Source organism: Bombina bombina, chromosome 3 (assembly GCF_027579735.1).
Source record: "Bombina bombina isolate aBomBom1 chromosome 3, aBomBom1.pri, whole genome shotgun sequence".
Classification (NCBI taxonomy): domain Eukaryota; kingdom Metazoa; phylum Chordata; class Amphibia; order Anura; family Bombinatoridae; genus Bombina; species Bombina bombina.
In genome coordinates, this window is record NC_069501.1 from 483,470,890 (window position 1) to 483,487,367 (window position 16,478).

Below are 16,478 nucleotides of genomic sequence, written 5' to 3' on the forward strand. Positions count from 1 at the left end.
GCTTGATCCTAACCAGAGCCTGAACAAATGCTTGAACATCTGGCACAGCTGCCAGTCTTTTGTGTAGTAAGACAGACAAAGCAGAGATCTGTCCCTTTAGAGAACTTGCAGATAATCCTTTCTCCAAACCTTCTTGAGGAAAGTAGAGAATCTTAGGAATTTTTATCTTATTCCATGGGAATCCTTTGGATTCACACCAACAGATATATTTTTTCCATATTTTATGGTAAATTTTTCTAGTTACAGGTTTTCTGGCCTGAACCAGAGTATCTATCACCGAATCTGAAAACCCACGCTTTGATAGAATCAAGCGTTCAATCTCCAAGCCGTCAGTTGGAGGGAGACCAGATTTGGGTGTTCGAATGGACCTTGAACAAGAAGGTCCTGTCTCAAAGGTAGCTTCCATGGTGGAGCCGATGACATATTCACCAGGTCTGCATACCAAGTCCTGCGTGGCCACGCAGGAGCTATCAAGATCACTGAAGCCCTCTCCTGATTGATCCTGGCTATTAGCCTGGGAATGAGAGGAAACGGTGGGAATACGTAAGCTAGGTTGAAAGTCCAAGGAGCTACTAGTGCATCTACTAGAGTCGCCTTGGGATCCCTGGATCTGGACCCGTAGCAAGGAACCTTGAAGTTCTGACGAGACGCCATCAGATCCATGTCTGGAATGCCCCATAATTGAGTTATTTGGGCAAAGATTTCCGGATGGAGTTCCCACTCCCCCGGATGAAATGTCTGACGACTCAGAAAATCCGCTTCCCAATTTTCCACTCCTGGGATGTGGATCGCAGACAAGTGGCAGGAGTGATCCTCCGCCCATTGAATTATTTTGGTCACTTCTTTCATCGCCAGGGAACTCTTTGTTCCCCCTTGATGATTGATATACGCAACAGTCGTCATGTTGTCTGATTGGAACCTTATGAATTTGGCCTTTGCTAGTTGAGGCCAAGCTCTGAGAGCATTGAATATCGCTCTCAGTTCCAGAATGTTTATCGGGAGAAGAGACTCTTCCCGAGACCATAGACCCTGAGCTTTCAGGAATTCCCAGACCGCACCCCAGCCCACTAGACTGGCGTCGGTCGTGACAATGACCCACTCTGGCCTGCGGAAGCTCATTCCCTGGGACAGATGGTCCAGGGTCAGCCACCAACGGAGTGAATCTCTGGTCTTTTGATCTACTTGAATCATTGGAGACAAGTCTGTATAATCCCCATTCCACTGTTTGAGCATGCACAGTTGTAATGGTCTTAGATGAATTCGTGCAAAAGGAACTATGTCCATTGTTGCAACCATCAATCCTATTACTTCCATGCACTGCGCTATGGAAGGACGAGGAACAGAATGAAGCACTTGACAAGAGCTTAGAAGTTTTGATTTTCTGACCTCTGTCAGAAAAATCCTCATTTCTAAGGAATCTATTATTGTTCCCAAGAAGGGAACTCTTGTTAACGGGGACAGAGAACTCTTTTCTTTGTTCACCTTCCATCCGTGAGATGTGAGAAAGGCTAGAACGATGTCCGTATGAGCCTTTGCCTTTGACAGGGACGACGCTTGTATTAGAATGTCGTCCAAGTAAGGTACTACTGCAATGCCCCTTGGTCTTAGAACCGCTAGAAGGGACCCTAGCACCTTTGTGAAAATCCTTGGAGCAGTGGCTAATCCGAATGGAAGAGCCACAAACTGGTAATGTTTGTCCAGAAAAGCGAACCTTAGGAACTGATGATGTTCCTTGTGGATAGGGATATGTAGGTACGCATCCTTTAGATCCACGGTAGTCATAAATTGACTTTCCTGGATGGTGGGTAGAATCGTTCGAATAGTTTCCATTTTGAACGATGGTACCCTGAGAAATTTGTTTAGGATCTTCAAATCCAAAATTGGTCTGAACGTTCCCTCTTTCTTGGGAACTACGAACAGATTGGAATAAAATCCCATTCCTTGTTCCTTTATTGGAACTGGGTGTATCACTCCCATCTTTAACAGGTCTTCTACACAATGTAAGAATGCCTGTCTCTTTATTTGGTTTGAGGATAAGTGAGACTTGTGGAACCTTCCCCTTGGGGGTAGTTCCTTGAATTCCAGGAGATAACCTTGAGAAACTATTTCTAGCGCCCAAGGATCCTGAACATCTCTTGCCCAAGCCTGAGCAAAGAGAGAGAGTCTGCCCCCCACCAGATCCGGTCCCGGATCGGGGGCTACTCCTTCATGCTGTCTTGTTAGCAGTGGCAGGCTTCTTGGCCTGCTTACCCTTGTTCCAGCCTTGCATTGGTTTCCAGGCTGGTTTGGGTTGTGAGGCATTACCCTCTTGCTTAGAGGATGCAGAATTAGAGGCTGGTCCATTTCTGCGAAAGGGACGAAAATTAGGCTTATTTTTAGCCTTAAAAGACCTATCCTGTGGAAGGGCATGGCCCTTTCCCCCAGTGATGTCTGAAATAATCTCTTTCAAATCAGGTCCAAATAAAGTTTTACCTTTGAAAGGAATGTTAAGTAATTTTTTCTTGGATGACACATCCGCTGACCAAGACTTTAGCCAAAGCGCTCTGCACGCCACAATAGCAAACCCTGAATTTTTCGCCGCTAATTTTGCTAATTGCAAAGCGGCATCTAAAATAAAAGAGTTAGCCAACTTAAGTGCGTGAACTCTGTCCATAACCTCCTCATATGGAGTTTCTCTACTGAGCGACTTTTCTAGTTCCTCGAACCAGAACCACGCTGCCGTAGTGACAGGAACAATGCATGAAATTGGTTGTAGAAGGTAGCCTTGCTGTACAAAAATCTTTTTAAGCAAACCTTCCAATTTTTTATCCATAGGATCTTTGAAAGCACAACTATCTTCGATAGGAATAGTAGTGCATTTGTTTAGAGTAGAAACTGCCCCCTCGACCTTGGGGACTGTCTGCCATAAGTCCTTTCTGGGGTCGACCATAGGAAATAATTTCTTAAATATAGGGGGAGGAACAAAAGGTATGCCGGGCTTTTCCCACTCTTTATTTACTATGTCCGCCACCCGCTTGGGTATAGGAAAAGCGTCGGGGGGCACCGGAACCTCTAGGAACCTGTCCATCTTGCATAATTTTTCTGGAATGACCAAATTGTCACAATCATCCAGAGTAGATAACACCTCCTTAAGCAGTGCGCGGAGATGTTCTAATTTAAATTTAAATGTCACAACATCAGGTTCAGCTTGATGAGAAATTTTTCCTGAATCTGAAATTTCTCCCTCAGACAAAACCTCCCTCATGGCCCCTTCAGATTGTTGTGAGGGTATGACAGAACAATTATCATCAGCGTCCTCTTGCTCTTCAGTGTTTAAAACAGAGCAATCGCGCTTTCTCTGATAAGTAGGCATTTTGGATAAAAGATTTGCTATGGAGTTATCCATTACAGCCGTTAATTGTTGCATGGTAATAAGTATTGGCGCACTAGATGTACTAGGGGCCTCCTGCATGGGCAAAACTGGTGTAGACACAGTAGGAGATGATGTAGTATCATGTTTACTCCCCTCATTTGAGGAATCATCTTGGGCAATATCATTATCTGTGGCAGTACTGTCCTTACTTTGTTTGGACGCTATGGCACAATTATCACATAAATTTAAATGGGGAGACACATTTGCTTTCATACATATAGAACATAGCTTATCTGAAGGTACAGACATGTTAAACAGGCTTAAACTTGTCAACAATGCACAAAAAACCTTTTAAAATAAAACCGTTACTGTCACTTTAAATTTCAAACAGAAAACACTTTATTACTGACTATGTGAAAAAGTATGAAGGAATTGTTCAAAAATCACCAAATTTTCACCACATTGTCTTAAAGCCTTAAAAGTATTGCACACCAAATTTCAGAGCTTTAACCCTTAAAATAACGGAACCGGGGCCGTTTTTCAATTTAACCCCTATACAGTCCCAGATACAGTCTTTGCTAAGACCCAACCAAGCCCTGAGGGGAATACGATACCAAATGACGCCTTCTAAAAGCTTTTTCAGAGATTCTTAGATCCTCACACATGCATCTGCATGCCCTGCTCTCAAAAAACAACTGCGCATTAATGGCGCGAAAATGAGGCTCAGTCTATGACTAGAAAGGCCCCCTGACTGAAAAAACAGAATTTATGTTTACCTGATAAATTACTTTCTCCAACGGTGTGTCCGGTCCACGGCGTCATCCTTACTTGTGGGATATTCTCTTCCCCAACAGGAAATGGCAAAGAGCCCAGCAAAGCTGGTCACATGATCCCTCCTAGGCTCCGCCTTCCCCAGTCATTCGACCGACGTAAAGGAGGAATATTTGCATAGGAGAAACCATATGATACCGTGGTGACTGTAGTTAAAGAAAATAAATTATCAGACCTGATTAAAAAACCAGGGCGGGCCGTGGACCGGACACACCGTTGGAGAAAGTAATTTATCAGGTAAACATAAATTCTGTTTTCTCCAACATAGGTGTGTCCAGTCCACGGCGTCATCCTTACTTGTGGGAACCAATACCAAAGCTTTAGGACACGGATGAAGGGAGGGAGCAAATCAGGTCACCTAGATGGAAGGCACCACGGCTTGCAAAACCTTTCTCCCAAAAATAGCCTCAGAAGAAGCAAAAGTATCAAACTTGTAAAATTTAGTAAAAGTGTGCAGTGAAGACCAAGTCGCTGCCTTACATATCTGATCAACAGAAGCCTCGTTCTTGAAGGCCCATGTGGAAGCCACAGCCCTAGTGGAATGAGCTGTGATTCTGTCAGGAGGCTGCCGTCCGGCAGTCTCGTAAGCCAATCTGATGATGCTTTTAATCCAAAAAGAGAGAGAGGTAGAAGTTGCTTTTTGACCTCTCCTTTTACCAGAATAAACAACAAACAAGGAAGATGTTTGTCTAAAATCCTTTGTAGCATCTAAATAGAATTTTAGAGCACGAACAACATCCAAATTGTGCAACAAACGTTCCTTCTTTGAAACTGGATTCCGACACAAAATAGGCACGACTATCTCCTGGTTAATGTTTTTGTTAGAAACCACTTTCGGAAGAAAACCAGGTTTAGTACGTAAAACCACCTTATCTGCATGGAACACCAGATAAGGAGGAGAACACTGCAGAGCAGATAATTCTGAAACTCTTCTAGCAGAAGAAATTGCAACCAAAAACAAAACTTTCCAAGATAATAACTTAATATCAACGGAATGTAAGGGTTCAAACGGAACCCCCTGAAGAACTGAAAGAACTAGGAGGAGGAGTCAAAGGTTTGTAAACAGGCTTGATTCTAACCAGAGCCTGAACAAAGGCTTGAACATCTGGCACAGCTGCCAGCTTTTTGTGAAGTAACACAGACAAGGCAGAAATCTGTCCCTTCAAGGAACTTGCAGATAATCCTTTCTCCAAACCTTCTTGAAGAAAGGATAGAATCTTAGGAATTTTTACCTTGTCCCAAGGGAATCCTTTAGATTCACACCAACAGATATATTTTTTCCATATTTTGTGGTAAATTTTTCTAGTTACAGGCTTTCTGGCCTGAACAAGAGTATCAATGACAGAATCTGAGAATCCTCGCTTTGATAAGATCAAGCGTTCAATCTCCAAGCAGTCAGTTGGAGTGAGACCAGATTCGGATGTTCGAACGGACCTTGAACAAGAAGGTCTCGTCTCAAAGGTAGCTTCCATGGTGGAGCCGATGACATATTCACCAGGTCTGCATACCAAGTCCTGCGTGGCCACGCAGGAGCTATCAAGATCACTGATGCCCTCTCCTGATTGATCCTGGCTACCAGCCTGGGGATGAGAGGAAACGGCGGGAATACATAAGCTAGTTTGAAGGTCCAAGGTGCTACTAGTGCATCTACTAGAGTCGCCTTGGGATCCCTGGATCTGGACCCGTAGCAAGGAACCTTGAAGTTCTGACGAGAGGCCATCAGATCCATGTCTGGAATGCCCCACAGTTGAGTAATTTGGGCAAAGATTTCCGGATGGAGTTCCCACTCCCCCGGATGAAATGTCTGACGACTCAGAAAATCCGCTTCCCAATTTTCCACTCCTGGGATGTGGATTGCAGACAAGTGGCAGGAGTGAGTCTCCGCCCATTGAATGATTTTGGTCACTTCTTCCATCGCCAGGGAACTCCTTGTTCCCCCCTGATGGTTGATGTACGCAACAGTTGTCATGTTGTCTGATTGAAACCGTATGAACTTGGCCTTTGCTAGCTGAGGCCAAGCCTTGAGAGCATTGAATATCGCTCTCAGTTCCAGAATATTTATCGGTAGAAGAGATTCTTCCCGAGACCAAAGACCCTGAGCTTTCAGGGGTCCCCAGACCGCGCCCCAGCCCACCAGACTGGCGTCGGTCGTGACAATGACCCACTCTGGTCTGCGGAAGCTCATCCCCTGTGACAGGTTGTCCAGGGACAGCCACCAACGGAGTGAATCTCTGGTCCTCTGATTTACTTGTATCGTCGGAGACAAGTCTGTATAGTCCCCATTCCACTGACTGAGCATGCACAGTTGTAATGGTCTTAGATGAATGCGCGCAAAAGGAACTATGTCCATTGCCGCTACCATCAAACCTATTACTTCCATGCACTGCGCTATGGAAGGAAGAGGAACAGAATGAAGTATTTGACAAGAGTTTAGAAGTTTTGTTTTTCTGGCCTCTGTCAGAAAAATCCTCATTTCTAAGGAGTCTATTATTGTTCCCAAGAAGGGAACCCTTGTTGACGGAGATAGAGAACTCTTTTCTACGTTCACTTTCCATCCGTGAGATCTGAGAAAGGCCAGGACAATGTCCGTGTGAGCCTTTGCTTGAGGAAGGGACGACGCTTGAATCAGAATGTCGTCCAAGTAAGGTACTACTGCAATGCCCCTTGGTCTTAGCACCGCAAGAAGGGACCCTAGTACCTTTGTGAAAATCCTTGGAGCAGTGGCTAATCCGAACGGAAGTGCCACAAACTGGTAATGCTTGTCCAGGAATGCGAACCTTAGGAACCGATGATGTTCCTTGTGGATAGGAATATGTAGATACGCATCCTTTAAATCCACCGTGGTCATGAATTGACCTTCCTGGATGGAAGGAAGAATTGTTCGAATGGTTTCCATTTTGAACGATGGAACCTTGAGAAACTTGTTTAGGATCTTGAGATCTAAGATTGGTCTGAACGTTCCCTCTTTTTTGGGAACTACGAACAGATTGGAGTAGAACCCCATCCCTTGTTCTTCTAATGGAACAGGATGAATCACTCCCATTTTTAACAGGTCTTCTACACAATGCAAGAATGCCTGTTTTTTTATGTGGTCTGAAGACAATTGAGACCTGTGGAACCTCCCCCTTGGGGGAAGCCCCTTGAATTCCAGAAGATAACCTTGGGAGACTATTTCTAGCGCCCAAGGATCCAGAACATCTCTTGCCCAAGCCTGAGCGAAGAGAGAGAGTCTGCCCCCCACCAGATCCGGTCCCGGATCGGGGGCCAACATCTCATGCTGTCTTGGTAGCAGTGGCAGGTTTCTTGGCCTGCTTTCCTTTGTTCCAGCCTTGCATTGGTCTCCAGGCTGGCTTGGCTTGAGAAGTATTACCCTCCTGCTTAGAGGACGTAGCACTTGGGGCTGGTCCGTTTCTGCGAAAGGGACGAAAATTAGGTTTATTTTTGGCCTTGAAAGACCTATCCTGAGGAAGGGCGTGGCCCTTGCCCCCAGTGATATCAGAGATAATCTCTTTCAAGTCAGGTCCAAACAGCGTTTTCCCCTTGAAAGGAATGTTAAGCAATTTGTTCTTGGAAGACGCATCCGCTGACCAAGATTTTAACCAAAGCGCTCTGCGCGCCACAATAGCAAACCCAGAATTTTTCGCCGCTAACCTAGCCAATTGCAAAGTGGCGTCTAGGGTGAAAGAATTAGCCAATTTGAGAGCACGAATTCTGTCCATAATCTCCTCATAAGAAGAATTATTATTGATCGCCTTTTCTAGCTCATCGAACCAGAAACACGCGGCTGTAGTGACAGGAACAATGCATGAAATTGGTTGTAGAAGGTAACCTTGCTGAACAAACATCTTTTTAAGCAAACCTTCTAATTTTTTATCCATAGGATCTTTGAAAGCACAACTATCTTCTATGGGTATAGTGGTGCGTTTGTTTAGAGTAGAAACCGCCCCCTCGACCTTGGGGACTGTCTGCCATAAGTCCTTTCTGGGGTCGACCATAGGAAACAATTTTTTAAATATGGGGGGAGGGACGAAAGGTATACCGGGCCTTTCCCATTCTTTATTTACAATGTCCGCCACCCGCTTGGGTATAGGAAAAGCTTCGGGGGGCCCCGGGACCTCTAGGAACTTGTCCATTTTACATAGTTTCTCTGGAATGACCAAATTCTCACAATCATCCAGAGTGGATAACACCTCCTTAAGCAGAGCGCGGAGATGTTCCAACTTAAATTTAAATGTAATCACATCAGGTTCAGCTTGTTGAGAAATTTTCCCTGAATCTGAAATTTCTCCCTCAGACAAAACCTCCCTGGCCCCCTCAGACTGGTGTAGGGGCCCTTCAGAACCAATATCATCAGCGTCCTCATGCTCTTCAGAATTTTCTAAAACAGAGCAGTCGCGCTTTCGCTGATAAGTGGGCATTTGGCTAAAATGTTTTTGATAGAATTATCCATTACAGCCGTTAATTGTTGCATAGTAAGGAGTATTGGCGCGCTAGATGTACTAGGGGCCTCCTGTGTGGGCAAGACTGGTGTAGACGAAGGAGGGGATGATGCAGTACCATGCTTACTCCCCTCACTTGAGGAATCATCTTGGGCATCATTTTCTCTAAATTTTGTGTCACATAAATCACATCTATTTAAATGAGAAGGAACCTTGGCTTCCCCACATTCAGAACACAGTCTATCTGGTAGTTCAGACATGTTAAACAGGCATAAACTTGATAACAAAGTACAAAAAACGTTTTAAAATAAAACCGTTACTGTCACTTTAAATTTTAAACTGAACACACTTTATTACTGCAATTGCGAAAAAGTATGAAGGAATTGTTCAAAATTCACCAAAATTTCACCACAGTGTCTTAAAGCCTTAAAAGTATTGCACACCAAATTTGGAAGCTTTAACCCTTAAAATAACGGAACCGGAGCCGTTTTTATATTTAACCCCTTTACAGTCCCTGATATCTGCTTTGCTGAGACCCAACCAAGCCCAAAGGGGAATACGATACCAAATGACGCCTTCAGAAAGTCTTTTCTATGTATCAGAGCTCCTCACACATGCATCTGCATGTCATGCTTCTCAAAAACAAGTGCGCAATACAGGCGCGAAAATGAGACTCTGCCTATGATTAGGGAAAGCCCCTAGAGAATAAGGTGTCCAATACAGTGCCTGCCGGTTATTTTACAAAATTCCCAAGATTAAAATAATTCCTCAAGGCTATGGAGTATAAAATATGTTTATATATAAATCGATTTAGCCCAGAAATGTCTACAGTCTTAAAAGCCCTTGTGAAGCCCTTTTTTTCTGTCTGTAATAAAAATGGCTTACCGGATCCCATAGGGAAAATGACAGCTTCCAGCATTACATCGTCTTGTTAGAATGTGTCATACCTCAAGCAGCAAAAGTCTGCTCACTGTTCCCCCAACTGAAGTTAATTCCTCTCAACAGTCCTGTGTGGAAACAGCCATCGATTTTAGTAACGGTTGCTAAAATCATTTTCCTCTTACAAACAGAAATCTTCATCTCTTTTCTGTTTCAGAGTAAATAGTACATACCAGCACTATTTTAAAATAACAAACTCTTGATTGAATAATAAAAACTACAGTTAAACACTAAAAAACTCTAAGCCATCTCCGTGGAGATGTTGCCTGTATAACGGCAAAGAGAATGACTGGGGAAGGCGGAGCCTAGGAGGGATCATGTGACCAGCTTTGCTGGGCTCTTTGCCATTTCCTGTTGGGGAAGAGAATATCCCACAAGTAAGGATGACGCCGTGGACCGGACACACCTATGTTGGAGAAAGGTGTCCAATACAGTGCCTGCCGTTTTATAGACGTTCCCCAAGATTATAAATGTCAATTGTTAGCCTAAATTTGAATAATATGCACAAATAAAGCAATCGATTTAGCCCATAAAAATGTCTACCAGTTTTTTAGCCCATAATAAGCCCTTTATTCTGTTTGTTTTTGACTAAGAAAATGGCTTACCGGTCCCCATGAGGGGAAATGACAGCCTTCCAGCATTACACAGTCTTGTTAGAAATATGGCTAGTCATACCTTAAGCAGAAAAGTCTGCTAACTGTTTCCCCCAACTGAAGTTACTTCATCTCAACAGTCCTATGTGGAAACAGCAATCGATTTTAGTTACTGTCTGCTAAAATCATCTTCCTCTTACAAACAGAAATCTTCATCCTTTTCTGTTTCAGAGTAAATAGTACATACCAGCACTATTTTAAAATAACAAACACTTGATAGAAGAATAAAAACTACATTTAAACACCAAAAAACTCTTAACCATCTCCGTGGAGATGTTGCCTGTGCAACGGCAAAGAGAATGACTGGGGTGGGCGGAGCCTAGGAGGGATCATGTGACCAGCTTTGCTGGGACTCTTTGCCATTTCCTGTTGGGGAAGAGAATATCCCACAAGTAAGGATGACGCCGTGGACCGGACACACCAATGTTGGAGAAAAATCTATTCATTAGAAGTTCAAAGTTATGTCTATTTCCACTCCCGCCATCAGCCAATCACAAATGCATACACGTATCATGTGACAGCCATCAGCCATTCGCAAATGCATATATATGCTTATTCTGTGAATTCTTGCACATGCTCAGTAGGAGGTGGTGACTCACAAAAGTTTAAATATAAAAAGACTGTGCACTTTTTTTAATGTAAGTAAATTGGAAAGTTGTTTAAAATTGCATTCTCTATCTGAATAATGGAAGTTTAATTTTGATTTGAGTGTCCCTTTAAACAAGGTTGTTTTTGTTCGTATTTTACTTTTCTTGCATATTTAATAAAAAAAATGGTCCACCTTTTTGTGCTACCTGTATCATGTAGAAACACAATGAACAGCAGGGGTGTATCGCTGTAGACTTATTACAGTTTGCATTAAAGTGTCAGTAAACTTTAAAAATAATGTTATATAATTCTGCACATAGTGCAGAATTATATAACATTATATTAGCCAAACATTTCTAAAACCTAATATTCCCTATTAATTTTTAAAAATAGCGCTGTTTCACAGACCCGCTCTCTGCTGAGCGGGTCTGTTATATTTACTCAGCGCATCGGGCCAGCTGTATAGTCACAGCCCGGCCCGACCGCGCCATAAGACTAAGTGCAGCTCGCTCCTGTCGCAGCCCACTCAGCAGAGAGCGGGTCTGTGAAACAGCGCTTTTTTTTAAAAAAATGAATAGGGAATATTAGGTTTTAGAAATGTTTGGCTAATATAATGGTATATAATTCTGCACTATGTGAAGAATTATATAACATTATTTTTAAGGTTTACTGTCCCTTTAATCTTTTTTTTTTTGTTTAAAAAGACCATGAAATACAGTATAATTGAATACAAAATAAACGCATAATGAAAAGACAATACTAAAGCATAGTCTGAATTTCAAATGAGTATATTTGATCCTGACAAATTTGAAAGTTTCAAAATGAGTCAATTTTCCTTCAGTGATCATCATGTGACAGCAATCAACCAATCACAAAATGTGAGAGAGCGAAGAAAATATGATAATTGACGTAAATTAGAAAGTTGCCCTATCTGAATCACAAAAGAAAAAAATTGGGTTTTATGTCCCTTTAAGCAAATGACAAAAAACAAACAAAATATAAGGCAGTTATTTTGTGCCCGCATGTAGAACATCATTCTGTGAAACTAGTATGTTCTTTTAATAATAATGCTCAGCACTTACTGTTCTTGAGAGCCCCAGAAAATTCTGCACCTCCTTCCTTTTTAAATACTGGAAACGTATAAGGCTGTGGGAGCTGATTTGCCACTAGAAGGGCTTTCTGTAATTTGATTCGTCCTTCCAAAAGCTGGTCCCAGAGTGCTGGAGTGAAAGAAATAGTAAAAGGTTACCATAGAAAAAAAAATAAGAATAAAATAAATACAAACACTGACTTGTAATTTGCTCTAAAACAGTCTCTCTCAACTCCAGTCTTCAAGAACCCTTACAGACTAGATTTACACTATTTCCCTAGTTAAGGCGGTTGCAACAATTATAGGGAAATGAAAACCCTAATTTTTCTTTCAGGATTCAGATAAAACATGACATTTTAAACAGCTTTCCAATTTATACAAAAAACTGAAATCCAAAAGCTAGAAAAAAAAAAAGACAATATTCATGTATATCTGCAAATGTGATATACATGATACATTGCACTGCATGTGAAGTGGGTTGTTATATTGGAGAAACAAGTCAAAAATGGCACCTTCGGATGAACTTACAGACACTCAATCAAAAATCACTATGAAACAAAATACTGTACCCCTGTTGGTCACCATTTCACCCAACCTGACCACTCCATCCAAAACCTCAAAATCAAGATTCTCAAAGGCAACTTCAAAAACACCATGGAAAGAAAAACCTTTGAAATGAAAATGCTAATGCACTTCAACTTGCTAAATTCTGGACTAAATGTGGACTCTGGTTTCTTAACCCATTATCAAAATTTTTTCTAATGTATATTTTTATATACTGTAGTCAATTACATTGTATATTCCACACTCTCTATGCATAGGTACACAGGTAAGCCTATGTCCACACTTTTGTCATTATTATCATTCCCCTTTTATTTCTCTCACTTTCCTTTCTCATATTCCCCTGTATACCTAATTTCACATCTTTATACATATTGATTCCATGATTATATATAACTTTATGTCAGTATATTCTCTGTGTATAACCACATATTTCCCCTGTCTGTTATCCTTCACTGGACACTGTCTGCCTATGTCTCCTAAACCCCCCTCATGATTTTTACGACGCCCCCTCCTCCCCCTGCATTCAGACCTCTGCAACACTTTCTGCCTTTTTTAGCCATCCTGTGTTTTAAATTGGTCAGTATTGCTTCAGACTTGAAAAAGGAGGACATTCTTCCAAAAGCTTCAACTTATAAATGTATAGTTATTCCAATAAAAAGGTATCATTGCTCAATACAATACTCTTGTTATTTTGAGATATATATATAAATAAATATAGTTCTCTGCACTCACAGGTAATTGCAAAGTTAATGGGTATCTACTCACTGCATTCGTTAATATTTGCAGGGAGTTGGTGCACGGGGATAGTAGAAAGATAAAAATCAATTCAATTAAAGAACCCTCCTGCAGAGGAATAGACTATCCTTTCCAGCACTTCCCCATAGGTTGCTCAGGTGAAAAAGAGACATAAGACTGAGGGAAAAAACATAATTTATGCTTACCTGATAAATGTATTTCTCTTGTAGTGTATCCAGTCCACGGATCATCCATTACTTATGGGATATTCTCCTTCCCAACAGGAAGTTGAAAGAGGATCACCAACAGCAGAGCTGCTATATAGCTCCTCCCCTCACTGCCATATCCAGTCATTCGACCGAAACAAGACGAGAAAGGAGAAACCATAGGGTGCAGTGGTGACTGTAGTTTAAATAAAATTTAGACCTGCCTTGAAAGACAGGGCGGGCCGTGGACTGGATACACTACAAGAGAAATAAATTTATCAGGTAAGCATAAATTATGTTTTCTCTTGTTAAGTGTATCCAGTCCACGGATCATCCATTACTTATGGGATACCAATACCAAAGCTAAAGTACACGGATGATGGGAGGGACAAGGCAGGATTAATCGGAAGGAACCACTGCCTGAAGAACCTTTCTCCCAAAAACAGCCTCCGAAGAAGCAAAAGTATCAAATTTGTAAAATTTTGAAAAGGTGTGAAGCGAAGACCAAGTCGCAGCCTTGCAAATCTGTTCAACAGAGGCCTCATTTTTAAAGGCCCAGGTGGAAGCCACAGCTCTAGTAGAATGAGCTGTAATCTTTTCAGGGGGCTGCTGTCCAGCAGTCTCATAGGCTAAGCGAATTATGCTCCGAAGTCAAAAGGAAAGAGAGGTTGCCGAAGCTTTTTGACCTCTCCTCTGTCCAGAGTAAACGACAAACAGGGAAGATGTTTGGCGAAAATCTTTAGTAGCTTGTAAGTAAAACTTCAAGGCACGGACTACGTCCAGATTATGTAAAAGACGTTCCGTCTTTGAAGAAGGATTAGGACACAATGATGGAACAACAATCTCTTGATTGATATTCTTGTTAGAAACCACCTTAGGTAAAAACCCAGGTTTGGTACGCAGAACTACCTTATCTGCATGAAAAATCAGATAAGGAGAATCACATTGTAAGGCAGATAGCTCAGAGACTCTCCGAGCCGAGGAAATAGCCATCAAAAACAGAACTTTCCAAGATAAAAGTTTAATATCAATGGAATGAAGGGGTTCAAACGGAACTCCTTGAAGAACTTTAAGAACCAAGTTTAAGCTCCACGGGGGCGCAACAGTTTTAAACACAGGCTTAATTCTAACCAAAGCCTGATAAAATGCCTGGACGTCTGGAACCTCTGCCAGACGCTTGTGCAAAAGAATAGACAGAGCAGAAATCTGTCCTTTTAAAGAACTAGCTGATAATCCTTTGTCCAAACCCTCTTGGAGAAAGGACAATATCCTAGGAATCCTAACCTTACTCCATGAGTAATTCTTGGATTCACACCAATAAAGATATTTACGCCATATCTTATGGTAGATTTTCCTGGTGACAGGCTTTCGTGCCTGTATTAAGGTATCAATGATTGACTCGGAGAAGCCACGCCTTGATAGAATCAAGCGTTCAATCTCCATGCAGTCAGTCTCAGAGAAATTAGATTTGGATGATTGAAAGGACCTTGTATTAGAAGGTCCTGCCTCAGAGGCAGAGTCCATGGTGGAAAGGATGACATGTCCACTAGGTCTGCATACCAGGTCCTGCGTGGCCACGCAGGCGCTATCATAATCACCGATGCTCTCTCCTGCTTGATTTTGGCAATCAGTCGAGGGAGCAGAGGAAACGGTGGAAACACATAAGCCAGGTTGAAGAACCAAGGAGCTGCTAGAGCATCTATCAGCGTCGCTCCCGGGTCCCTGGACCTGGATCCGTAACAAGGAAGCTTGGCGTTCTGGCGAGACGCCATGAGATCCAGTTCTGGTTTGCCCCAACGATGGATCAGTTGAGCAAACACCTCAGGATGGAGTTCCCACTCCCCCGGATGAAAAGTCTGACGACTTAGAAAATCAGCCTCCCAGTTCTCTACGCCTGGGATGTGGATCGCTGACAGGTGGCAAGAGTGAGACTCTGCCCAGCGAATTATCTTTGAGACTTCTAACATCGCTAGGGAACTCCTGGTTCCCCCTTGATGGTTGATGTAAGCCACAGTCGTGATGTTGTCCGACTGAAATCTGATGAACCTCAGGGTTGCTAACTGAGGCCAAGCTAGAAGAGCATTGTATATTGCTCTTAACTCCAGAATATTTATTGGGAGGAGTTTCTCCTCCTGAGTCCACGATCCCTGAGCCTTCAGGGAGTTCCAGACTGCGCCCCAACCTAGAAGGCTGGCATCTGTTGTTACAATCGTCCAATCTGGCCTGCGAAAGGTCATACCCTTGGACAGATGGACCCGAGATAGCCACCAGAGAAGAGAATCTCTGGTCTCCTGATCCAGATTTAGTAGAGGGGACAAATCTGAGTAATCCCCATTCCACTGACCTAGCATGCATAATTGCAGCGGTCTGAGATGCATGCACTCAGCCACTGACGGACGTGGAATGGAATGAAGGACACGGCAAGCATTTAGAAGTTTTGATAACCTGGACTCAGTCAGGTAAATTTTCATCTCTACAGAATCTATAAGAGTCCCTAGGAAGGAGACTCTTGTGAGTGGGGATAGAGAACTCTTTTCCACATTCACTTTTCACCCATGCAACCTCAGAAATGCCAGAACAATCTCTGTATGAGACTTGGCAATTTGAAAGCTTGACGCCTGTATTAGGATGTCGTCTAGATACGGAGCCACCGCTATGCCTCACGGTCTTAGAACCGCCAGAAGTGAGCCCAGAACCTTTGTAAAAATTCTCGGGGCTGTAGCCAACCTGAAGGGAAGAGCTACAAATTGGTAATGCCTGTTTAGAAAGGCAAACCTTAGGAACCGATGATGATCTTTGTGAATCGGTATGTAAAGGTAGGCATCCTTTAAGTCCACTGTGGTCATGTACTGACCCTCTTGGATCATGGGTAGGATGGTCCGAATAGTTTCCATTTTGAATGATGGAACTCTGAGGAATTTGTTTAAGATCTTTAGATCCAAGATTGGTCTGAAGGTTCCCTCTTTCTTGGGAACCACAAACAGATTTGAATAAAACCCTTTTCCCTGTTCCGTCCGCGGAACTGGATGGATCACTCCCATTACTAGGAGGTTTTGCACACAGCTTAGGAATGCCTCTTTC

At 42.6% G+C, this 16,478-nt stretch overlaps 1 protein-coding gene across 1 annotated transcript in view; it reads right to left on the reverse strand.

The window, feature by feature from the left end:
- Nucleotides 1-16,478, reverse strand: part of LOC128653488 (protein AATF) — a 451,438-nt gene that overhangs the window by 390,066 nt on the left and 44,894 nt on the right. Inside the window, exon 4 of the mRNA XM_053706822.1 lies at nucleotides 11,885-12,022. Within this exon, the coding sequence (XP_053562797.1) occupies nucleotides 11,885-12,022 (138 nt within the window). The remainder of the gene's footprint in view (nucleotides 1-11,884; nucleotides 12,023-16,478) is intronic.